Source organism: Fusarium tjaetaba, assembly GCF_013396195.1.
Source record: "Fusarium tjaetaba strain NRRL 66243 chromosome Unknown NRRL66243_c0000347, whole genome shotgun sequence".
NCBI lineage: Eukaryota > Fungi > Ascomycota > Sordariomycetes > Hypocreales > Nectriaceae > Fusarium > Fusarium tjaetaba.
This window is the reverse complement of record NW_023501543.1, coordinates 10,746-34,604: the sequence shown is the minus strand read 5'-3', so window position 1 is coordinate 34,604 and position 23,859 is coordinate 10,746. Positions and strand designations below refer to the sequence as shown.

The window sequence follows — 23,859 nt, the reverse complement described above, 5'->3', positions numbered from 1 at the left end:
AAAATGTATGGGGAACCAGGATTTAAGCGGAAAGATGAAACAGTAACCGGGATCTGGGATGCTCGTGCTTTCGTGGCATGGGTCCATTGTCGGTATTTGCTGCGAATTCCAAAATATTCAGCTGCTTACTGACCTCCTTCATTTTTAGCCCAGACAGCCAATCTAATTATTGCCATGCTGTCCTGGTCGGTTTGTCAGACTTGGAGAGTCATTCCTTAACCTCAGGACCTATCCCCTGTCTGAGTACGCTTTCATCGATCATGAGTGACCGCTCTGACAAAATTTCACAGTTTACGTTGAGAACACCAGCGTGAATGATTCACCGTTGCTATTTACTCTCGTCAATGCCGACTCTCCACTACAACCTCATGTCAACAAACAACAAACTTGGTCTCACAACTCAAAATTTATCATCTTGGATTAGATCGATGAATCTAACGCCAATAAGGTTAGAGTCAGGTACCCGATCCCAGTGTCCAATGAAGGCGTCAGCAGTTAGATTAAAAGAGGGCTTCTCGGCTCTTAATGGCACCCGCTTTACAGTGTGGTTGCGTGGAGGCAGCGGGGAAGACAGAGGCTTCATTGGCATGACTAGGCCTCAATCATACTAGCCAGAAGAAATAGGGCTTGAGGGCTTGAGTTTTTTGTCCTATGGGCTGGGCGATCGATGCCTATTTGGGAGTTGAGTTTTGGAAACCGTTGGACTTTGCTGGTAGTGGAAGCTGGGAGAAAGACCAGGACATGCCAGAACTACGCAGTACAAGTAAGCTTGTGAGAGTAAGTAGCTAAGGTGATGAAATCACAATGTCATCTCCTTGTGTGTATGGCTCTGGTGAAACACTCTCAGCAAAGGGCACAGCCAAATAATGCTGGTATTGACTTATGTCTGCCAACATACTACCTAGTATTTAGAATAATGCGAGAATTGAAAACTCATCCAGACATCCAACTCCTACAGTATTAACAAAACCAGCTGTTTAACCCACTTTGACCAGCTTCTCCACCCGTCACTCCATCACTAGGCCCAGGGCATTAGATTCGGAGATACTTGGAGTAAAGAAGAAGTGAAAGGAATAATGGGCTTACTGTACAAGGTCAAGGCTGGCTCCATGACTTGCATAAGAGAAGTCAGCCACGTTAGCCAACCTGCGAGCCTCTTCCTCATAATCTCAATCTCACACAGCCTTCGGGCATCGAATCGTGGAGGGGAAGGGTTCCTAGTCAAACTGCCCCCTCCCTCAGGTAAACCTGACCAACGAACATCCAAACAGGGCTCGAAAACGAAAGGTTGTGCGGTGCGATGCTATTCTTGCGGGTGCGCCGTGTCTGAGAGTCGCCAGCTTGTAAGAGAGTTGACGGGGGCTATGGGGGTATGTATAAGACACCCCTGTCTAGGGCCGGCCACTTGCTAACGACACGGAACACAGCCTGTGGTCAGTTAGTAACGTGAATCCACTCAGAGGATCATTCCCGGCTTGCTTTTTCACCAAGTCTCCATCGTGTGAGTGAATGCAGTGCCTCTTCTTAGCGGTGTCCTGTGCTGCTGGCCTGCACTCTCTTCGACTCAGACGGGTCTGCCACACCAGACCAGTCAACGTCGGCATCCACAAGTTCGTTTTACTTTTACTTTTACTTTTATCCTTGGCCTCTGCTCGTTTCTCTTCATTACTTCTTTCCCACCTTCAGGTCTTCACCCGCTCGTTTCAATATCGTCCATCCTTGACTTATACCGACCGAAGCCTCGTGATTGTTGCTTCAATACTCAGGCTAATAATTGCAAAACAAGACAGACTGCAATATATTACCTAGAGTAATACACTCTTTCAGACCCGGTTTTATATCACTTACATTCTTTCACCAACCCGTGGTGTTGGTTCGGTTTACTCGCTTGGGTCGATTCATACCGAGCAAGCTTGGATATCAGCAACGAAATATCCCATAACGAACAAGCACTTACCGAAGTGACTTCGACGCTCCTCTCTCTGGTTCGAAAATTGGTGCCATTCATTATATATACCGCCATCTCTCATCGTTTATCAACAACCATATCATAGTCGCACTGTCGAACCAAGGCGGAAGAAGCATAGCCAAACCAGACTATGCAGTGCCACTCAAAGTTGCGAGCATTCCGAGAAACAAGATTAATCTTCAACAAACTACGGGAAGCAAAGAACGCTTGCTTAGTTCGAGGTTAGCCACCTACCAGCTGTCGTACTAGGGCTTTGCAACTACGCAACATCGTCTTCGCCAACTTTCAGAAACAATGCGGCGCACCCTATCAATCGTTCTGGGCTCATTGGCCCTACTCGTCACAGTGGCCGTGATAGCAGTCCTTATTGTTCTCACTATTCATACACCCAAAGAATCAAGTGGCCGAACACTCTCGAGGGTATCTGTTGCCCTCGAGGTTGTGACTCTTGTTATTCTCTGTTGGTTCGCTTCCACATATCTTTCAACTTCCTTCCGACGATGGTCAACACGATGCCTGGGTGTTGACTTTGGCGCTTGTCTTTTGTCAATACTATTTGCTACTGTTGCAACAGTGGCTACTCTTATTCAATTCAGCAAGTCTAAATTCGAAAATGAGGATGGGTTCACAGGCTTGAGTAAGAGCAGTCTTCTCGTGGGCCTGTCTGCTAGTCTTGGGGTGTGCTTCTTCCTTCAAGCCGGCTTCTTATCTGCTCATTTCTTCCTTACGCGGCAAAGCGACCAGAAGGCATTTTCACTCCACACTCTAGAGGAGGACCGAGGCCTGCCATCATTTCGATCCAAGACGTCTCTGAAGTCGATCCCCTATAGTCACACAGCTTCAGATCATGAGACAGCCCCCAGGATGATGAACTCGATGGACTCTCAAACACCCACCTCATCCATACGCGGACGTTCCAGGTCCGGTACTTCAACTTCAATCAAGGTTCAACTTTCAAATGCCATTCGGTCTGCGACTGTCAGAAGTCACGTGTCGTCAAGTGAGTTTCGACGACCTATATCGACCGACTCGACAATATATCAGTCGAGTGAAGATGTTTTTGACACCTGGGACACATCGTCTGTTGATACAAACAACCGCCAAGTGGTTATGGAAGCTGCAACTCCTCCTCAGCAAACCCAAGGCCATTTTCTCGAGACAATTCCTGGTAGCCCTTCACCAAGCAGAACGTCCACACCGAACAACGATATGCCTCTGGAGCCGCCGAGGATCCGCATGCGAAGCCGAAGCTTCAGTCCAGTAACTATAACACGTGAGCAAATGAGCCCTCAAACGTCGACGATCGATCTCCCTGAGCCGTCCCTGAGTGAATCTCATATCCACCCGCTCTTCCGATCCGACTCGCCTACGCCGCCCCCAATGGCTACGCCTGGCACGGTTGTCTTGGCCTCACCCAATGCTGGACAAGTCATCACGCACCGTCAGAGTGTACGGTCTCTGCGGTCTGCCTCTGTAACAGTGGGCCCAAGCCCTCTCAGCCATCGGGATGAGCATGAGAGCATTAGAGAGGAGCAAGAGTCCGAGACGGACTCCCTGACGACAATTGACCGGCCACTCACCCCTCCAATCCCCGAGTGGGTTATGGGTGCTGGCGCTCGATCAAGTTTGTCGGACTAAACCGCAAGTCAAAAATTGACAATGAAGATGATGGAGAAAGTAAGAAGCAGGAGAAGAACTAACGATGTCACTCTGACTGAGTGACAGTATAATGATAAAATGAGCAGGGGCATGTGAAAACAGCGGGCACTATGATATGGACAGACTCCATTTTCTTATCTTTTTTTATCCTTCCAGACGCCACCGGATGGTGAACTCAAGAGTTCCGTACAGACCTGGTGGAACAGACTGAGAAGGATTAGTTGTATATCAATGAAAATAGCGAGGCGCTTTTATGACTTGACCAATTGCGCTAGAGGCGCCAGGATGGACGACAGAGATGCATTGTAAGGTAGAACAAAAGCTACAAAGCTTAGAAGCAATATCAAACACTTGTTAAAAGACCCAGAGGATATTCATCTTGGATAATGTGAGGAATCCTTCCATGCAGGTATTGGAGTCAAGAGGCAGAGGCAGAACTCTCATAAAGGCTCCAAGCTTTGTTCTTCAAGCCTTTTAAAGCATAACAGGTTTTTACATCTCGAATCACTGGGATGTAGTGCAAGACTGTCTCAAAGAAAATCCCGGTGTTCCTCCACGTGGCGAGGTTATTTGTGTGGGATATCTAATAGAATTCTCCTGTTACGTGTTACAATCTTCCATCACTGGCTCGGTCCCCGAGAAAGCTTTTCCTATAGCAAGGCCTAGACATTAAGTTGGGTGATGTCAAACCCAGAGCATGCACGATAGGTGTATTTCAGGGATGGCCATGTTTTTGACTCTCATGAACAGAATGGCGTTCCAACCTAACTTCAAAATGAAGAACTCTAGGCGTATTTTTGCATACGGGTGTTCCCAGCAGAAACACTCTGCTTCTGTGCCTAGTACTGGCTCTCTCTCTCTCTCTCTCTTTTGCTCACAGTCTACTGACCAACACAGCCCTGGAGCCTCTGATAAATGTAGCTCTTGTTCTCAGGCAGCAGGACGCGCGCCTTCTAGCCATTTCGTAGCCTGGAGTGGCTGACAAAGGTACACTAGGCTGCTTTTGGTGGTGGCTGGCTTGAAAGTAACCCTTCCAACTCAGAGACTCATGCCCCACCTTTTCCCTCAGCCAAACGTCAACTTCGTCCAGGCTGTGAACCACTAAGCTTTCCTCCAACACACTTCTATATCTACGTCGACGATTTTATTTTCTCCTACCCGACCTCTCTCCCACATATTCTCCCCCTCAGAAACAAATCTTCGATCTTGACTCATCGACTCGACTCTACTGCCGCTGCTGCACCGAGCGAGACGACTCTATCTAAATCACCAAGTCGCACTTTGCCTCCCACCTCCCCACCTCAAAGCGACAGAGTCTTCGCCCATCATGAAGGTCACCTTCAAGGTACGTCATGATTCATGCGCCTCTGAATCTGCGTCAATGAGCTCCATTTCTTGTGCTTGTTTTCATTCTCTTGGAAGTTGACTAAAGGTGTTTCAGGATCTCAAGCAACAAAAGTTTACACTCGACGTCGAGCCTTCTGAGCTGGTATGCCTGCCCCGCGTTGGCGCTTGTAGCTATATGCGCAAATCATTCAGCCAGCTGATACACCCGATAGATTTCTGCCGTTAAAGAAAAGATCTCAGCTGAGAAAGGATGGGAGCCCAAGTTGCAGAAGCTGATCTACTCTGGTACTTTGTTACCTCTTCTGTCGCACTACATGGTCGCTGACGTTATGCCAAGGCAAGATTCTGAAGGACGAAGAGACTGTTGGCTCCTACAACATTGAGGAGAAGGGCTTCGTGGTCTGCATGGTGAATAAGGTATGGAATAATGACTCCTTGGTAGGAGCTTACTGACAGCTCGCAATAGCCTAAGCCCAAACCCGAACCCAAGGCGGCCGAATCCAGTGCTCCTCCTGCCACACCCGCACAAGCTGTTGCCAACACACCTGCGGCCCCTGCGGCACCTGCGCAATCTTCGTCTCATCAGGCTGCTGTCCCCGCGACACCTACTCCTCAGCGCTCTGCGGATGCTGGAACTGGTGCTCAAGCTGAGGAGCCTTCTGGCCTTGCTATGGGATCCCAACGCACCGAGGCGATCGCAAACATGGAGGCCATGGGCTTTGAAAGAAGCCAGATCGAAGCGGCCATGCGCGCTGCCTTCAACAACCCTGACCGTGCTGTCGAGTATCTTCTTAATGTTCGTCTTGAATATTCCGGGCTGTCGTGAGCGACGATTGCTTACTTGGTTTATATTAGGGCATTCCCGACAATATCCGACAAGAGCAGCAGCAGCGCGAGGCTGCTTCTGCTGCTCCTGCTTCACAACCAGCTCAACCCGCTGCTTCCGCCCAAGGTGCCTCTGATGAGGGTGGCGTGAATTTGTTCGATCTTGCTGCTCAACGTGGAGGTTCTGGTGGCCGAGGAGGAAGTGGAGGGCACCAGGCGGCGGCTGCCGCAGCGGCTGCAGCAGCAGCTGGACAAGGTGGCGATTTGGGTAACCTCGACTTTCTGCGACACAATGCTCAATTCCAGCAACTCCGCCAAGTTGTTCAGCAACAACCGCAGATGCTCGAGCCAATTCTCCAGCAGCTCGGAGCCGGCAATCCTCAATTGGCCGAGTTGATTGCTACAAATCCAGACCAATTTCTCCAGCTTCTCGGTGAATATGCTGATGATGACACTCCCCTACCCCCTGGGGCTCAGGCCATTTCGGTGACAGAGGAGGAACGAGATGCTATCGAGAGGGTGAGTTTTTTATTTCGATACGGCCCTGAAACTGAATCACTGACATACATTAGTTGTGCCGCCTAGGATTCGATAGAGATCAGGCCATCCAGGCCTATTTTGCCTGCGACAAGAACGAAGAACTGGCTGCTAACTTCCTCTTTGACCAACCGGAGGACGATGAGCCTGCCCCTAACAACAACAACTAAGAGCAGATGAGCGGTGCAGAACAATACGCGTTACGATTATGAACCGAAGGAGAGGGCACAAAACCAGGCATTCTCTGTGGAATAATCATCTGGCGACGGCGACGGCGACGGACCAGGGATAGGACAACAGAAGAGGATCATGAAAAGAATGCAGCCATTGGTCCTAGCTAATAGAGCCGGCATAAGTGGTGGTTTTGATCTTAGAAAGCTCCCATTTTATTACATTGTGAAAATCAACACCTGATGTGAGGTGGGTAGGTAACTGAGGATTGTTCAGCTATCTCTTTCCTTACCGTATCGTGTTTCAGTGATTACCTATGAAATTACCTTGATTGAATAGTATGATGGGACGTCAAACTCAGAGAATACGAATTATGCTGAATCTTACTGCTGTTCATAAGATAGCAACTCAAGCTTCATAGCCTAAATACCAGAATAATTCGAGCCTCTGCACCAAGAGGGGGAGGGATAAATTAGGCCCGGTGATCAAAGGGTATCCTAAGTTTGTTCTATAAGCCTAAAAATATTTTTAAGCATTGATTGGATATCTTTCCAAAACTCAAACCTCAAGTACCTGTCCAGCTATCGTTTCTGAAATGGCACAACTCACAGGCTGTATCACTCATTTCCGTCAAACATTCAAACAATCCGATGAGTGTCAGATGGTATTCCATATCTTGAGTATTGTTGGGGGTAGTTTTATGCACTTGGTACTATAGCATGAGTGATGCGCTCTGGAGCCGCCGTTGCGCAGTCAGTCATCGACATCTAGTCCCAGGCACTAGGAACTCTCATGTCTCTGGCCACACAAGAAGATTCTTTCTCCTTCTTCTGTTTACTTTCTGTGCTTTCCAGCCTTTTAGTTTGCCGTCTAGGTTGCCCTTGTACAGAGATAATCACGAGACTCATTGGCCTCGTACGATCCATGGCCAGAAGTATCTGGCCCCCCTTAGTATTAGTTATTAACATGACTATACCCCTAATCCCGCTAGTCAAGCTCATACATCTTGCTGAAAGAGTCCTGCTGAGATTTTTTATATCCAGTCACTGATCATCCCTTGGAAGTCTGATCACTACTCCTGTTTTCGAATCCCGCAAGTCTGCATATAATTGCCAGTACTCTTGGTGACCCTGCTACCCCTATTTTTGGATCGCCAGCTTTGACTTGACACGACCCACGGTCCTATGTTTACGACCGTTGAAGGTACGAAGCTCCAATCTGTTGAGACGAGAGACAGGCGTCACTTATCATGATGGTATATTTATTAAGCAGGTTTAAGATTTCACATTGTGTACCTTGCCCTAGGAGAATTATTGTTCTGTAGAGACTGCTCTCGAAGCTGATTCCGTGCAACCCTTTCTTTCATTCGTGAGCAAATAAAAAACCCTATGGGTATCATGCCTGTCCCCGTTACGCCGCCCGAATCATGTCCCCGATTTTGGACGTACTCTTGATCCTGATTTCGGCCTGATTTATGTCCTCTCCCAGCTCAAGCCTCTTGAGCAATGGGTTCACCGTTTAGCCCGTAGGTTACTGCCTGCTTCTTTTTCCTCTTCTTTTTCTTCGCGTCACCTTCGTCGTCGTCCTTGAACAGCTCCTCACGTCTCTTGCGCATGATCTCGGCCTGCTCGTCAGCTCGGCGTTTCTCCTCGGCCTCATATTCTTCCTGGATCTTGCGTTGTTCAGCCTCGATGTCTGCCACTGGCTCAAACTCACTACCGGTGAAAGCCTTATACTCTTCGAGATCGATCTTTACCGTCTTCTCGCCGATGAGAGCAGCGTTGACGCGTTGTGGGCAGTGGCGCTCCTCACGATTGAATTTGAGTTTGACATGACGCCGCTGCTTGCCCGGGAACATTTTGGAAATCATTTCAAAGTCCGTACCGAGCATACGCAGACCGCGATAGAAGAGTTCTGTCTCTGCGTCGGTCCAGATATTGGGACCCTTAAGTTTGGAGGTGTTCATGAATGAGTTACTGGTGATGAGGCGCGTGAAGTCGTTTTCTTCGACTGTTTCCATGTCTCCAGCTGCAGCGGCTGCTCGAGCATGTCTGTCCACAGCCAACGAGCTTTGGTCGATCACGATCTGCCCATCAACAATACGGAATTGAGGTCCTGAAGGTGCAACCGGAGCTGAAACTGAAGGAGCTGGCGAGGATGCAGCGGGGCTTCCAAGCTTCCCTCCTTGGCCACCGTCTTCGGGGGTTGCTGAGCTATCACGTTCGCCGTCAACTCCGAGTTTGATCTTCATTCTCGCCCGCCTCTCTCGTTCTCGTAGCTCATCATGTCTGCTGAATTTCTTTCCAATGTGAAGATCCTTGGTTAAATCAGCCATCTTAAGCTTCTGTAAGTCCACCAGTTGAGATTCTGAATCTTCTGGCGTAACTGAGCGCGCACGTCTGTTTTTAGGTGTACTTGTACCGCTCTGTGTTGTCCTGCGTTTTCTGGGCTGTCTGGATGCCGTGCCTTGTTCATCGGTTTTCCTCTGACGTTTCTTCGTTTTGGAGCCTCCCTCTTTCTCAGCCTCATCCAGGGGTGCCTGGTTAACCTGCTTCCTGGTTCGTGGTCTACGCGTTGATTTGGGTACATTCTGCGGTTCTCCTGAGGTCTCTTCGGGTGTATCATTCAAGTCAGTAGCGGGTAGAGATGGTGTATTTGAATTATCAGTTCCACTTGGGCCTTCCGAGTCATCTGGAGTTGGTGTTTGCAAAACAGGAGACGGAACATCATCGGTAATACTTGAGTGAATCTCATTATACTGCGCAGGAGGCTGTTGACTTTGTTCTTGCTCGCTCGAGGTTGTCGCTTGGGCAGCCGTGGTGGGCACTCCGATTGTTTCAGGGTTGCGCTCGGTATTTTGGTTCGAAAGTTCAATTTGCTTTTCTTCTGGAGACTTTTCTTGGGCAGACCCTTCAGTTGCAGCATGTTCGTCCGGCTTTGCAGGCTCTTGGATTGTCGATGGTGGGGTAGAAGATTGGCGACCAAGTTCACGAGAATCTTGCATCTGCGATTCAATCGGTGATCTCACGGGTTCCTTCGCCGATGGTGTTTCTAAAGATTGACGGGGCACATCCTGGGCTTCTGAATCCGTTAAGTTGGGTGGAAGAGAAGCAGTCGGTGGTGCTTTGAGAGGTTGAGAGGGTACTGGTGCCGCGGGGCGTCGAGCGGCGGGGATCTTGGGTTTGAAGGCAGGCCCTCCTTTCTTTTTGAAAATGGAACTCATTGCGCAAGCGTCTAATCATGCATGTAATGTATGCGATATCCGATATTTAATCTGTGTTGACATTTCCGAACGAATTGCGACAAGAGAACGATTCAGAAACTAAAAAGTACTCGTAGCAAGCAGCCTAGAAAAAGGCAGAGAAAATAAAATGCGGGATGGTGGAGATGCAGTGGGCGAGAATTATCCGCCCATGCAAATCGATAAGAAGAGCTCCACTTTCCGAACCAAGTTAGACTGATACTAATCCCCTTTGAGGTGGAGACGCCGCGCTTCTTGCTCTGCGACTACTCAACTTCGAAATTTCAAACTCCTTACCCGAAGAAACGTTCCATCATCATAACACACTTCCCCGCGCCATCACTTGATGATCGCTCGCACGCCTTTGCTCGCCACGGGAATTGGCTTGAAAGCGCTCGCACGACCGACCCGTCGCTTTTCTTTGGGAACGCGTCCGCCTTTTTGCCCTATGCCACGCGACTTCTGATGCCTCTCACAACCACGCCCTCTGCTTCCCCTCGCCCATCCACTGTCTCAAAGATGGAGGATAGGAAACGGCCTGCTATTAGCAGTGCCGATGAAATAGCCCCTCCGAGCAAGCGAGTTGCTGTCAATGGCTCCAAGGCTAAAGATGACTCTTCCGACATGAAGGAGGAGAGTTGGATTGAGGTAAGTCACACGACGACATCTCCTATTGCCAACGCTTGAGTATTCGACCATATGTTCCCCCCCGCACTTTGCCTATCATGCAGACTTCTGTTTCCGGCTTCGTGCCATTCTGTTGGGATGGTCCTGGACGGCATTGCTCACCAAGCCAGTGATGATGCTCGCCTGCTTCTTGCGACAGCGCAACAGTCGGCTCGGAAGTGCATTCGTCATGCACCCCAATGAGAAGCGCCTCCGCACAACCCAAGAAAACATCACGCAACTTGCTCGACGTATGGAGGTGGAAATGTCGCTGACCCAATCATCAGGCCTACACAAAGGGCGCCATCTACCGGCAGATGCAAGAATATAGTCGAAAGGCTTCTACGTACGAGTCGCGCCTCGAGGAACTTCACAAAAGATCTGTCCATCACGACGACCACTTGAGACTTATCGATGCTTGGTGGCGACAGGTTTGTCCCACCCTTCTCCAGTCCCCACTATCTGTGGTATAGCTAAACAAAGAAACAGGTGCTTGAGGAAATGGAGCTTCTTTCAGACTCGGAGATCACTTCTACAACACCATCCGGTATGAGGTCCTTTGTTCTATTTTGTCAGCCGTGCTTTTTCTAACCCTATTCGCAGATCCTCCATATCTGAGTGGCGTGACTTTCAAGGATCTTCATGAATTCCAGAAACATCTATCCGACAAAGGCAAAACGATCAAATCCAGAGCCGAGGCACTCCTCGGACGATTGGCCTCTTCGCGAGGCAAGATTGACCCCGACGCTGCTGTGCTGGAGAATAAGGTTGCAAGTCTGCTGGCAACTCAAAAGGAATACTTGTTCAAATTGGACCGTTTGAAGAGTGAAAAGGACCAGCTCTCTGAACAACTGAATGCTGCGACTTTGCGGTACTTCAAAGCGGAGAAGAAACTAGACCGTGCCAAAAGCTTTCAGGTGCAGAAGCTCGAACAACAAGCATTTGCTAATGCCACCCGCCCTTCTGCATCTGGCGATGGGAGTGCTGAGGCCGATGAAACAAATGGCAATGCGGGTGAACTGTTGCTCAAGTATGAAGAGGCAACTGCAGCTGCTACCAAGCAAAAGGAACAACTCGATGTCATTTTGGCTGAAATCAAGACCCTTCAGGACGAGAACTCGACTCTTAAAGCGAAGAGAGAGACCTTAACCGATGAAGACTTCATTCGGACCGACGTTTTCAAACAGTTCAAAAACCAGAACGAGGATCTCATCAAACGTATCAACACCCTCGAAGCTACAAACAAACAGCTACGGGAAGAAGCCGAAAAACTACAAGCAGAGCGATCGATGTTCAGAACCCAGCTTGAAGCAGACGCGAATCAGGTGACACAAGAACTTGAAGCGGAGATCATTTCCAGAGATCAAGATCTTGCCCGAGTGCGATCGGCGCGCGATGAATTGCTGGCGGAAACTACGCAGCATAAGGCAAGATTAGAACAGGACCGGGCATCAATCGATCAAGTCAAGGCTCTGGCGTCTGCCAAAGAGGACAGAATTACGGCTTTGGAAGCAAAACTTTCACGCCTTCAACCAAGCGAGGACCAGCAAGCTATTCGCCCGGATATCGAGGCATTGACAATTGATGAACTTCGTCTGCAATACACAAAATTGGAGCGAGATTTCAACTCTATCAACACTGAATTCCCGGCTATGGAAAAGGCATACAAGAAAATAATTCAAATTGCTCAAAAGAAAGCGATGGATACCAGTGCTGTAGAGGAACGCATGGCAATACTAATTGCAGAGAAGAGTAAAGCTGACCAGAAATACTTTGCCGCGCGAAAGGATGCAGACACTCGCAACAACGAGATTCGATCATTACGGCACCAGAACAGCAAGAGCTCGGAAATCATCGCCCAGCTGAAGGACCTCGAATCGCAGAACCGGACCCTCCTGGGTAATTTGGATAAACAGTTGACGGATTTCAAACAAGCAAATGCAGCCCTGATGACAGAGAACAAGAAGATGGAAACAGCAAGCCTCGATGCTCTCCGCCGTACTGAGTCTCTGAACAAGCAAGTTGCTGATCTGACAAACCTGGTCAAGTCTAAAGATGCGGCTTCTGCTGTGGTTCGTGAGCGCAATACTATGCAAGAGACTGAGGTGGAGAAGATGAAGGTACGCCTCGAGCATACACAGAAAGATCGCGACAACTGGAAGAATAAGGCATTGAGCAATGCGTCTGAAGAAGAGGAAATGTTACGGGTGAGTGATCCAAGAAAAGGAGCCTGTTGTTTTGAACTAACCTAACGCGCTTTCAGACGTTCGCTCTATGCACTATTTGTCGTATCAATTTCAAGAATACGGCGTTGAAGACGTGTGGCCATTTATTCTGCAACCAATGTGTGGATGATCGCATCAGCAACCGCATGCGAAAATGTCCTACATGTTCCCGAGCATTTGACAAGATGGACGTTATGCCCGTCCATCATTGAACGAACGCACCGAGAGCGCAATGGAAACAACCTATCTTGCATCTTACTTCTGTTTCTTATATATGCGATACCTCTTTTTCTACTTCTTTAATTGCTTACGTCAAGCATTGAGCATCCATCCTATACCTTCAACCATTTGGGGGTGGCTGTTTATGTCCACATTCACCGGACTATGTTGGGCCACTATGATCTGGACAGCGCATCTTGACGGTTTCCTTCTCTGGGCTAGATGGCTACTCTTGGAAAGTCATCCATGTATTTCTAAACCACTCAGCGGAACACTTGACGAGCCGCTGCATGCATGTATATACTCTTTGTAAAGAAAGGAGGGGGTCGGGGGTTGGGGAGATTCTGAGTCAGTGTATGGAATAGCAGGATAAATGGAATGCGTCAAAATTTGTAACTCTGTTACATGTCTCTAGTGGGATAGTTATCTATCGACGACTGGTAGAACCGAAACCAGTGCTCTCATGACGATTTGAATTGTTGGATCCAGATGACGATCCAGAACGACCACCCCATCCAGAACCTCCACGTCCGATGCTGCCATACCCATCGTTGTGGTGATTATGATGGTTTTGCTGATTACGGCTACCAGCCCAATATCCTGCTGCGGCTCCTCCTGCGGCACCACTCCAGAACCCAGGTCTCCAGGTGTCAGATTGCGAAGAAGGCTTAGAACCGGGATATGGAGGTGGAGGGTCATCGCCGTCGGGACCCCATCCCGGGCCCCATCCTCCAGGTGACCATCCGTCGCGACGGCGTCGTGGTCGGTTGGAGTTGCTGCCAGCCTCTTGTGCTCTGTAACACGCTGAGACAAGGATCCAGCCGAGAATAGAGAAAAAAAGAATCGTGAAGAGTAGAGCCCCCCAGTCAGTACCACCTCTGCCGTCATTAAACCATCCTCCGTTGGCGATATTTGGATAACGGCGTTCGCCCTTCCTTGTCAAGGCGACTCTGTATTCGACGCCGCAACTACCCTTTAGAACATAGGGGTCGTCGGGAGAGTTGTAACCCTCACAGATTACTTCCGTAGTGACAAGCTTGAGCTCTTCTGGAAGTGAAGCAGTACAGCTCCATTGGATATCCTCATCACCCCAGCCGGAGCCTTCATTGGTGCAGCGCATCACATCAACGTCGTAAAGTTCACAGAGCGCCTTCTTGGAGACACAGCGCAACTGGGGGATGGCGCCAACACGGCGATGATTCGTCATGGCTCCATTACCGCGGAGGGTGAGAGATCGCACATCGGAAAGCTTGATGGCATCCTTGGGGCGGGCGGCTAGCGCAAAGGCCGGCAGTGCAAGTAGCCAGGCGAGAGAGCCAGGTATCATGGTGTTTTGGGGGCTATGACACTAAAGAATCGAATATGTGCCCGTATGCTTCTCGTGAGATTCTGATATGGAGACGATGGTGAGGTTTTGGAAGTGATAGGAGTTTAGTTTTGATCTTGGACAGGAAGTAGACGTGTTAAGTTGAACACGTGCCGTGGCGATAAGAAGTCTAAAGCTGGGCTTGAATGGGATGATGTGGCGACCTGCAGTAAGCTCTGATGATTTGTTCAGAGTCTGTGGTAGCATCCAATGAAAAGACGTGTAGACGATTGTTGCCTAAGGCTTGAAGTAGCAGTCATGAGGGCAAAGATGGCAAGATTTGTTGTTGACAGCCGTAGAGAGCCCTGGCCGCCCGTCATACCAATACAGCTTCGTTTTCGCGAGTTCAGTGTACTCGGTCATTTCGCTAACTATGAAATTCCAAGGTCGCCATCATGACATCCAATTTGTCATAGAGCAAAGCCTCACGTTAGCCTTTCGTTCGAGCGACTTCGGATATAGCAACATAAAAGTAGTGTCGAGTAAAATAGCAGAACTAGTAGTAATGCGTTTTCTATTGCGTTCTACGTAGTAATAAAGCACAAAATCCATACCTCTCCTTACCTAAAAAGTCACCCATATCGTGATGCTGTTCTGTGTTCGTAACCACGGTCTATATAATGTAAATTTCAAACCTCAACAGATATGTATTAAGATAATTGTTCAAGTTTTACAGCATTATGACCTCAGTTTTGTATCTTGTTTTAAAAATCTTAGAATTAAATCATTATTTACTCCTTTACTGTAACAGCTTCGCCGAACTAATGTATACTCCTAGTATATAGCGCTCTTTAAGAAACTACTTTACATATAGTCAGCTCCAGGGCCTCCAGGGTAGATGCGATCCTAACAGGGAGCATCCTCGTTTATCGCCCCATGACCATGAAACGATCCTTTAATGCGAAACTGTAGAACCTTAACTGAACTTACCTATGTAGGCGTTCTCAGGCGTTACAAAAAATATTATTCATATGCCCTGGGAAGCCAGAAAACCTCAGATCTTAAGCTTAGATATAGAGGATGCCCAAGATAAACTTACCAAAGGCTCCCCTAACTCTACGATATTTTACCTAAATATTCTTCTTATTTAGGGTTGAAGCCTTTAATTTTCTTGTTTCATCTACGGAGTACAGTTGTGATCAACCTGACAGTTATAGCGCAATACATGGAAGCATGTCATGCTTTGTCCCACATGAGTACCCCTCAAGATACTCGATAGAACGCTATGGGGCCAATTCGAATGCACCCGTCATTGTGTTCAAGTCAATCCGAAACATTCATTAATTAAAGTCAAGTTTAGAAATAGCTCAACTGACAAAAGTGGCAGCAGGGTGTATCGTGCTGGCATAAGCCCCCGAGTAAGGATGCTGATAGCACATGGCCTAGAGTACAAGATCCTTCGCTCTAATGTTAGCCTTGCGCGCGACGTGGAGGTTTTAAATACCCTCGTGCAAAATAATTATTAACAACTCGGCCTCCTAGATGATCAGCATTGAGGAGTGACATTACAAAAACCGACAATGATTTGGTGACTTGGGAATTTACTTTAAAGAATAAGGGGACTGCCCGAGCAGCTTCCCACGTTCCACAGTATCTGTTCTTTCAACAGGAGGTTATTCTATAGATGATGAGCAATACCGAGTTGCAGCCACTCATCTTTGCGAATGCGAGAATTGCGAAGCTGTTGGTCATGCCCCGTCATCATAACCAGCCACGCAATCTAGAATTTATCGGATTTAGCAAGGATTCGGACTCGGGAGCTCCCGATTACCTCCTAGCCCTCATTCTATGCTGACAGTCGGGAACCGGCATCAATAACTCACCGACCCCCGATGATCATCATTCTGCAATGTTGTAACTTTACCCGACGCTTCTGAAGACCACAATCGCTATTAAACGTGATTGTTACTGCTCTTCTCATTATTATTGTGCAGCATAGATCCATCTGTGTACCAAAGTGCTACCATACTCGAACCTCAATACCTCATCGAGGTGACATGAATCTGATGCACAACGGCTTGTGCATTGCAATGCTTGCCCCCTGTAATACGGCGCTGGGACATTCAAGATAACTCTGGAACCTGTTGCTCGTGCTCACTGACTACCTACTTATGTATGGCAACCTGAAGCTCGCTTGTGGGACTATTGTTGGATAACATATGCAATAACATTTGCCTAATAATTGTGACTACGAGGCGTGCCGAAGTCCCGTGCTTATTATTTACCCGGCTCCGGTTCTCAACTGTCCCTTATAATAAAAGCTCCGAAGACTGCAGGTAATAAAAGTGAACCGATAGTGGCAGATTGAAGCGAGCCCGGCGCTGTCCGAAAGCAGCAACCGTTTCGACGGCGCAGAAACGCTCCACAGAAGCTCGGCCGCCTAACCGCTCTCTGTAACGAATAATCTGATATGAATGTGGGGTCGAGAGTTATGTACAGTACCTAACTCAGATAGACGACGAAGTATGTTTGTTTAGATATTTTATAGAACAATAATCGAGTCAAAAATAAGGCATTCCTTGCTTTGGAAATATCCATCAAAAGAATCAGAACGTAGAGCAATATACAGTTCATATAATTATAGTTATTATTCCCATACTGATAGCTTCCAGATGCGAAAGACCTAATCCCTTGTCATTCCTTTTCAACCTAACCGAGTTGAAGAAGACCTTGAGTAAGGTAAGCATTGGATGCATTTTCGCTCCGTAGGATTACCCACCACGGGTTGTCGGACTACTGCGGGAGTCCGAGGGCAGATCCAATGATTCCAAGATGGTCAGAGACAGGCAACCAGAGACAAGATACGCGGTGAGATGACTCAAACCATCGGTACATATGCAGCTTTTTGACCGGGAGGATTGTACAGTCTCCATCGCAACGGGGTTCTCTGACTCCCAAGACATTGGATGCTGAGATCACACACAGATCAGAGATCCCTGTACTGGACCGGCTTACGGGGTCCTGAATACGCCTGAGCATGAGTGACAAGTGACAATGGAACATTCTTCACCCAAGGATGCTCTCCCCCCCAGGCCCCAATCTGCAAGAACCCCATACTGGAGTCGCCAATGAATGGTTAGCGGATCAGACATTCGTTAAGCTGAAAAGGGAAACGAAGCGTAATCATCGATCTCCGGGACACAAAAAAGTCGCCTGGTCCAGAGGTACGCTAAGCCAGTCCAACAGATGGAGCGAGGGGTGTGTGGATGTGTTGCCCAAGCTCAGTTATTTAAATAAATTGTCCATTCATCCATCTCGAGTCGCATTTTCTTGTGTTCTCGATCGAGAAATAAACCAGACCCTTCGCACACTGTTTATCACCAACCCAGTCCGTACTGACAAGGAGACTGCTCACCTGGGGCCTCATCGTTGCCCGTGCTGCAGCGCATTCGACTTCGACTCTCTATACGAAAATAGATGAACGCTCAATACGCATGATTCGCTAATCTCGACGACAACCATATCAACTCAACACCCACTGGTGTTTCCTTTTCATCCAAGGGTGTTTTTTTCACCCCGCCAATAACTTGCTGTACACCTATTCTTCTTGACCACTGTTACGGTCTGGTTCTTCAATAACCACATCATCGCCATGACCGAAATTTCGGAGAAAGCAGCCGCTGCAACGAGCAGCAGCAATCCCTCGCGACCATCGTCGTCAAGCCACAGCGGGAGTGGTTCAACCGACAAAGATGCAGTTCGCCCACACATGAAATCTTCGAGCGACCCCAGCAACGAAAAGTTGGACTTGACAAAGGCCGATTCTGCAGTCATTGTGCCTCCCAAAGCAGAGAATATCGAGGATCACTATCGACACTTGCCACCTGACGAAGCCGAGGTGTTGCGACGCCAAGTCGTGAGCCCCACAGTCAAGCAGGGCGTAGCTGTACTATACAGATATGCCTCCCGCAACGACATATTAATTATTCTGATCTCAGCTCTATGCTCGATTGCTGGTGGCGCCGCGCTTCCTCTTATGACGGTTGTATTTGGGAACCTTCAAGGCGTTTTCCAGCAATTCTTTGTTGATCGTACCTTAACAAGCAGCGCCTTCAACGACAAATTGGTGGAATTCGTCTTGTACTTTGTCTATTTAGGCATTGGCGAATTCATTGTCGTATACATATCGACTGTTGGGTTTATCTATACTGGAGAGCATCTGGCCGCAAAGATTCGTGAGCATTACCTTGAAAGCTGTTTGAGACAAAATATCGGTTTCTTCGATCAAATTGGCGCTGGCGAAGTGGTCACAAGAATTACATCCGACACGAATCTCATTCAAGATGGCATTTCGGAGAAGGTGTCTCTCACTCTTGCAGCTGTGGCTACGTTCGTCTCGGCCTTCATCATCGGTTTCATCAAGTATTGGAAACTGACTCTGATCCTTTTTTCTACCGTTGTTGCTCTCCTGATCAACATGGGTGGTGGCTCGACCTTCATATTAAAGTACAATCGACAAAGTCTTGAAGCCTATGCCCATGGAGGAAGTCTCGCAGACGAGGTCATCAGTTCAATTCGAAATGCTGTCGCATTCGGGACGCAGGAACGCCTAGCCAGGCAATACGATGCCCATCTCAAGAATGCCGAATATTTTGGGTTTCGTGTCAAAGGCGCTGTCGCTTGTATGATTGCAGGTATGTGTTTCTCCAGGGTGTTAAAGATGCATGCGAATGGCTTCAACCACAACCCACCCATCTTCCACCAACCCTCTGCCACAGCCCATCTATCTTCCACCAACTACTCGAATTTCCAATTACCTTGTATAGAATGATTTTCTGATCAATTCAGGTATGATGATGGTCCTATACCTCAACTATGGTCTGGCCTTTTGGCAAGGTAGCAAGATGCTTGTAGATGGCGAAACTTCAGTTTCCAACATCCTTACTATCCTTATGGCAGTAATGATAGGCGCCTTCAACTTGGGTAACGTGGCTCCTAATATTCAGGTATGTTAATTCTAGTTTCTCCTAGCCGGGACCTGGCTCTTGTTTGCGGCTTTTCCTGTCGTCAGATTGCGTCTTTGAACATATACCGCGTATGCACTATTTAGAAGCTAATCTTGTTCACAGGCTTTTACGAATGCAGTTGCTGCTGCTGCCAAGATTTTCAATACAATCGATCGTGTTTCTCCCCTCGATTCCTCTAGCAATGAGGGCGAGAAGCTAGAGAATATCCAAGGCTCCATCCGGCTCTCAAAAATTAAACACATCTACCCTTCTCGCCCGGAAGTCACAGTTATGGATGATGTGAGTCTCGAAATTCCGGCCGGTAAGGTGACGGCTCTCGTTGGGGCATCAGGCTCAGGCAAATCCACGATTGTGGGCTTGGTTGAACGATTCTACGATCCTGTGCAAGGCACAGTTTACCTGGATGGACATGATATTTCTAAGCTTAATCTCCGGTGGCTACGACAGCAAATGGCTCTTGTCAGCCAAGAACCTACGCTCTTTGGCACCACTATCTTCAACAACATTCGTCACGGTTTGATCGGCACCAAGTATGAAGATGCGAGCGAGGAAAAGCAGCGTGAGTTGGTTATCGAAGCTGCCAAGAAGGCCAACGCGCACGACTTTGTTTCTTCTCTTCCCGAGAAATACGAAACCAACGTTGGAGAACGAGGATTTCTCCTTTCAGGTGGCCAGAAGCAGCGTATTGCCATCGCTCGCGCCATCGTTTCCGATCCTAAGAGTAAGTCGACTGATTATAAAAACACGAGATCTTTGACCAAAGTTCAAGAGACTCTTGGAGTTTGTCCTAAGATACTCTAGTCTTGCCTAAGTTGAGAAAAACCTAAACTTGACACTTAGGGCAGTTTATGGTATCTTAGGATGAATCTGAAGCCTTTTTATATCCCAGAACCACCGCCCCCCTCTCCCTGGCGTAGTCGGTATTCTCTGAACTAACATGATTCTAGTTCTCCTCCTTGACGAAGCAACGAGCGCTCTCGATACCAAGTCAGAAGGTGTTGTGCAGGCTGCCCTTGAGAACGCCTCTGAAGGTCGTACAACTATTACCATTGCTCATCGTCTCTCAACTATTAGAGATGCCCACAACATCGTTGTGATGTCTGATGGACGAATCGTCGAACAAGGGACTCATAACGAACTCCTAGAGAACAAGGGTCCATATTCGAAGCTCGTTTCGGCACAGAAAATTGCCGCTGCTGAGACAATGAGCCCTGAGGAGCAAGCTGCCATTGATGAGGAAGAGGTATCACTTATGCGGAAGATGACGAGCGAGAAACAGGCTGCAAATATTGCTGACCCTAACGACGATATCGCGGCCAGGCTAGACCGCACGAGCACCACAAAATCCGCATCGAGTCTGGCTCTTCAAGGTCGCAAAGACGAGGCCGAACAAAAGTATGGCTTGTGGACACTTATCAAACTCATCGCGTCTTTCAACAAGAAGGAATTGGGATTCATGCTTGTGGGACTGGTATTCTCTGCTATTTGCGGCGGAGGAAATCCTACGCAAGCTGGTAAGCTGCTAGATATTCCTTTCAAGTAATCCGTCGTGACTAACTCTGTTCCAGTTTTCTTTGCCAAGCAGATCACAACTTTATCAGCGCCCGTGACGGATCAAACCAAGCACCAGATCAAGAAAGATTCTGATTTCTGGAGCGCCATGTATCTCATGCTCGCCTTTGTTCAGCTGTTCGCATTCGTCATTCAAGGTATTTTGTTTGCGAAATGTTCTGAGCGGCTAGTCCACAGAGTGAGAGACCGAGCTTTCCGAGCCATGCTTCGTCAAGACGTTGCCTTCTTTGACCGCGATGAGAACACTGCAGGAGCCCTCACTTCGTTTCTCTCTACTGAAACAACTCATGTCGCTGGACTGAGCGGCGTAACTCTGGGTACGCTGTTGATGGTTGCCACGACACTCATCGCTGCCATTGCTCTATCCCTAGCAATTCAGTGGAAGCTTTCGCTGGTTTGTATTTCAATGATCCCCGTCCTCTTGGCATGTGGTTTTTTCCGCTTCTGGATCCTCGCTCAATTTCAGCGCCGCTCAAAGGTTGCCTACGATAGCTCTGCCGGGTTTGCCTCCGAGGCAATCTCCGCCATCCGCACCGTCGCCAGTTTGACCCGCGAAGAGGATGTCTTGAAGCAGTACAGAGACTCTCTGGCTATACAACAGCGGAAGAGTCTAATCTCCGTCCTGAAGTCCTCCACCCTCTACGCCGCCTCTCAGAGCCTCCTGTTCGCATGTTTCGCCTTAGGGTTCTGGTGGGGAGGGACGTTAATAGGACGTTTCGAAATGACCATGTTTCAGTTCTTTTTATGCTTTATGGCAATCATATTCGGCGCTCAGAGCAGTGGTGCGTAACAATCGAGATTTAACTCAGCTGTTGAATCTGCCCCTATATCAATTCAGCCCAGCTATCTGAGGAACCTAACATAGCTAACCAATCACAAATTAACAGGTACAATCTTCTCCTTCGCTCCTGACATGGGCAAAGCGCACCATGCTGCCGGAGAACTCAAAAAGTTATTTGATAGACAGCCCGTGGTTGACACTTGGTCAAACACTGGAGCGCGTTTGTCTCACGTTGAGGGCACACTCGAATTCCGGGACGTCCACTTCCGATATCCTACAAGACCAGAACAGCCTGTCCTCCGTGGTTTGAATTTGACTGTTCGACCGGGACAGTACATCGCTCTTGTGGGCGCTTCAGGCTGTGGAAAATCCACTACCATTGCACTCTTGGAACGTTTCTATGACCCCCTTTCCGGCGGAGTGTTCATCGATGGACACGAAATTAGCACGTTAAATGTGAATGATTATCGATCACATATCGCTCTCGTCAGTCAGGAGCCCACACTCTATCAAGGGACGATCAAGGAAAATATCCTCTTGGGTACTGCCCGCGAGGATGTCCCAGATGAGGATGTTGAGTTCGCCTGTCGCGAGGCTAACATATACGATTTTGTCATTTCACTCCCTGATGGCTTCAACACCGTTGTCGGTAGTAAGGGCACTCTGCTCTCTGGCGGGCAGAAACAACGTATTGCCATTGCAAGAGCTTTGATCAGAGATCCCAAGATCCTGCTCCTTGATGAAGCAACTTCAGCTCTAGATTCTGAGTCAGAGCATGTGGTACAGGCAGCCTTGGATAAGGCGGCCAAGGGCCGAACCACTATTGCTGTTGCACATCGCCTGAGTACTATCCAAAAGGCCGATATTATTTATGTTTTTGACCAAGGGCGTATTGTCGAGCAAGGAACACATTCAGAGCTGATGAAGAAGAATGGGCGTTACGCAGAGCTGGTCAATTTGCAGAGCCTCGAGAAGCAGAGTTAAACTCAGATGGAATTGTGAGACTTGGTGCATGGTATCGGCGTTTGGGCGGTCTGTTATTAGCAGGGACATCCCTCTCTTGAAGAAAGGAGGGCATTTTCTCATTATTGTTTGTAATATTTCTGATGTAAACCATCTGATCAACCAACTCTTTTCAAGAATTCAATTGCCATACCACAGACGTGCGTCAGAAAACAAGAAAACTCCAACACTAAATTCATCAAGGAACCCGCTAAGACTTTAGTAGTTTACCTAAGTATTTGTATAATTTAGGATCAGCATCCCATCGAGGAGCGTTCAGAAAGCCGCCACATGGCTGTCGCGTGCAACAGCACATCCAAGACAAGGAGGAGGAATTATAGGGAATGAAAAAGGGTCTCGAACATGACAGCTGGAACTATCAACTCTTGGCGGTTGAATGAACGATACTGGGAGTTCTGGAAAGACGATAATGGCTGACGGGTACAAACAGCGGATAACCGCATTGTTTACTAAGTTCTCTAACCTCATTAGCGGTAGACGCGGCCACAAATAATCAGTCAATCGTTTACGTTTTATGGCCGGCGGTAGCGGTGAATGCGGTGATGATGGGCCCCCGATTGTTTTAGACACAATTGTCTCTGCTAACTTTAGACATTGCACGGTAGCCAACGGCTGAAGGTGCGGGAATGGAAAACTCGATATGGTATTGGGTCTGACACACTTTTAGATAGAAGTCATCTTTGTAATATTTAGACAAGCTACCAATGAATCGCGTTATTCATTTTTGATAGTCGCTTGATGATCGAGACCCAACACATCTCACATCATATCAGAGGCTAGAGTTTAGCTAGGGCAGGAATTCCTTGGCAGGGGAGCAAAGCTGTTCATTGGAGAGGGTTAAGAAGCCAGGGAAATTACTTTAGGCGTTGCAGAAACCATGCAAGGTACGCGAGAAGCTATGTATCTGGTCACGGTGGAGATTGAGACGACGTTTAGAGGAATTCAACTTGGCCTCAGGGAGTAAGAAAACTTGCAACCGTTAATCAAGCAATCAGGGTGCCAAAAATAAAAATAAAACCAAGAATTCTAGTCTAAAGTACCAAGTTATACTCATCGCTCAGGGGGCCTGTCTTAGCTTTGGGCCAGAGAATCGCTGATTAAATCAACATCACCTGAGTATCCGGACGGATAGAACCATTCCGGCACTGGCCTGAAGCTGACGAGGGCCTTCTCAGTTGAAGAAACGAAACATTACGACGGAATGAAACGAAACGGTGAGAATGAATGAACAATCTTGCAAGTTTTCAGTCGTGTGCATGCATGAACTGAACTTCAACTGAGAGACCTGATC

General features: G+C 48.1%; 6 protein-coding genes across 6 annotated transcripts; 4 read left to right on the top strand and 2 right to left on the bottom strand.

Annotated features, from left to right (window-relative positions):
* Positions 1 to 2,263: 2,263 nt before the first annotated feature.
* On the top strand, positions 2,264 to 3,607 carry FTJAE_12569 (uncharacterized protein; the record flags this gene model as incomplete). The annotated part of the gene is made up of 1 exon (XM_037345628.1): positions 2,264 to 3,607. The coding sequence occupies one exon, from the start codon at positions 2,264 to 2,266 to the stop codon at positions 3,605 to 3,607; it is 1,344 nt and encodes a 447-aa protein (XP_037200381.1).
* Positions 3,608 to 4,955: 1,348 nt separating this feature from the next.
* Positions 4,956 to 6,507, top strand: FTJAE_12568 (UV excision repair Rad23; the record flags this gene model as incomplete). Its single annotated transcript, XM_037345627.1, has 7 exons — positions 4,956 to 4,973; positions 5,070 to 5,117; positions 5,188 to 5,260; positions 5,313 to 5,392; positions 5,442 to 5,771; positions 5,831 to 6,319; positions 6,373 to 6,507. 7 exons carry the CDS (start codon positions 4,956 to 4,958, stop codon positions 6,505 to 6,507), a joined length of 1,173 nt encoding a protein of 390 aa, XP_037200380.1.
* Positions 6,508 to 7,997: 1,490 nt separating this feature from the next.
* FTJAE_12567 (transcription factor TFIIIB component B) lies at positions 7,998 to 9,731 on the bottom strand (the record flags this gene model as incomplete). The annotated part of the gene is made up of 1 exon (XM_037345626.1): positions 7,998 to 9,731. One exon carries the CDS (start codon positions 9,729 to 9,731, stop codon positions 7,998 to 8,000), a length of 1,734 nt encoding a protein of 577 aa, XP_037200379.1.
* A 537-nt stretch (positions 9,732 to 10,268) lies between these two features.
* FTJAE_12566 (e3 ubiquitin ligase BRE1) lies at positions 10,269 to 12,852 on the top strand (the record flags this gene model as incomplete). The annotated part of the gene is made up of 5 exons (XM_037345625.1): positions 10,269 to 10,397; positions 10,703 to 10,846; positions 10,905 to 10,962; positions 11,019 to 12,622; positions 12,679 to 12,852. 5 exons carry the CDS (start codon positions 10,269 to 10,271, stop codon positions 12,850 to 12,852), a joined length of 2,109 nt encoding a protein of 702 aa, XP_037200378.1.
* Positions 12,853 to 13,286: 434 nt separating this feature from the next.
* FTJAE_12565 (transmembrane 66) lies at positions 13,287 to 14,186 on the bottom strand (the record flags this gene model as incomplete). Its single annotated transcript, XM_037345624.1, has 1 exon — positions 13,287 to 14,186. One exon carries the CDS (start codon positions 14,184 to 14,186, stop codon positions 13,287 to 13,289), a length of 900 nt encoding a protein of 299 aa, XP_037200377.1.
* Positions 14,187 to 17,817: 3,631 nt separating this feature from the next.
* FTJAE_12564 (ATP-binding protein cassette subfamily B (MDR TAP) member 1) lies at positions 17,818 to 22,529 on the top strand (the record flags this gene model as incomplete). The annotated part of the gene is made up of 6 exons (XM_037345623.1): positions 17,818 to 18,859; positions 19,014 to 19,171; positions 19,295 to 19,913; positions 20,140 to 20,706; positions 20,761 to 21,546; positions 21,652 to 22,529. The coding sequence occupies 6 exons, from the start codon at positions 17,818 to 17,820 to the stop codon at positions 22,527 to 22,529; spliced, it is 4,050 nt and encodes a 1,349-aa protein (XP_037200376.1).
* Positions 22,530 to 23,859: the final 1,330 nt, after the last annotated feature.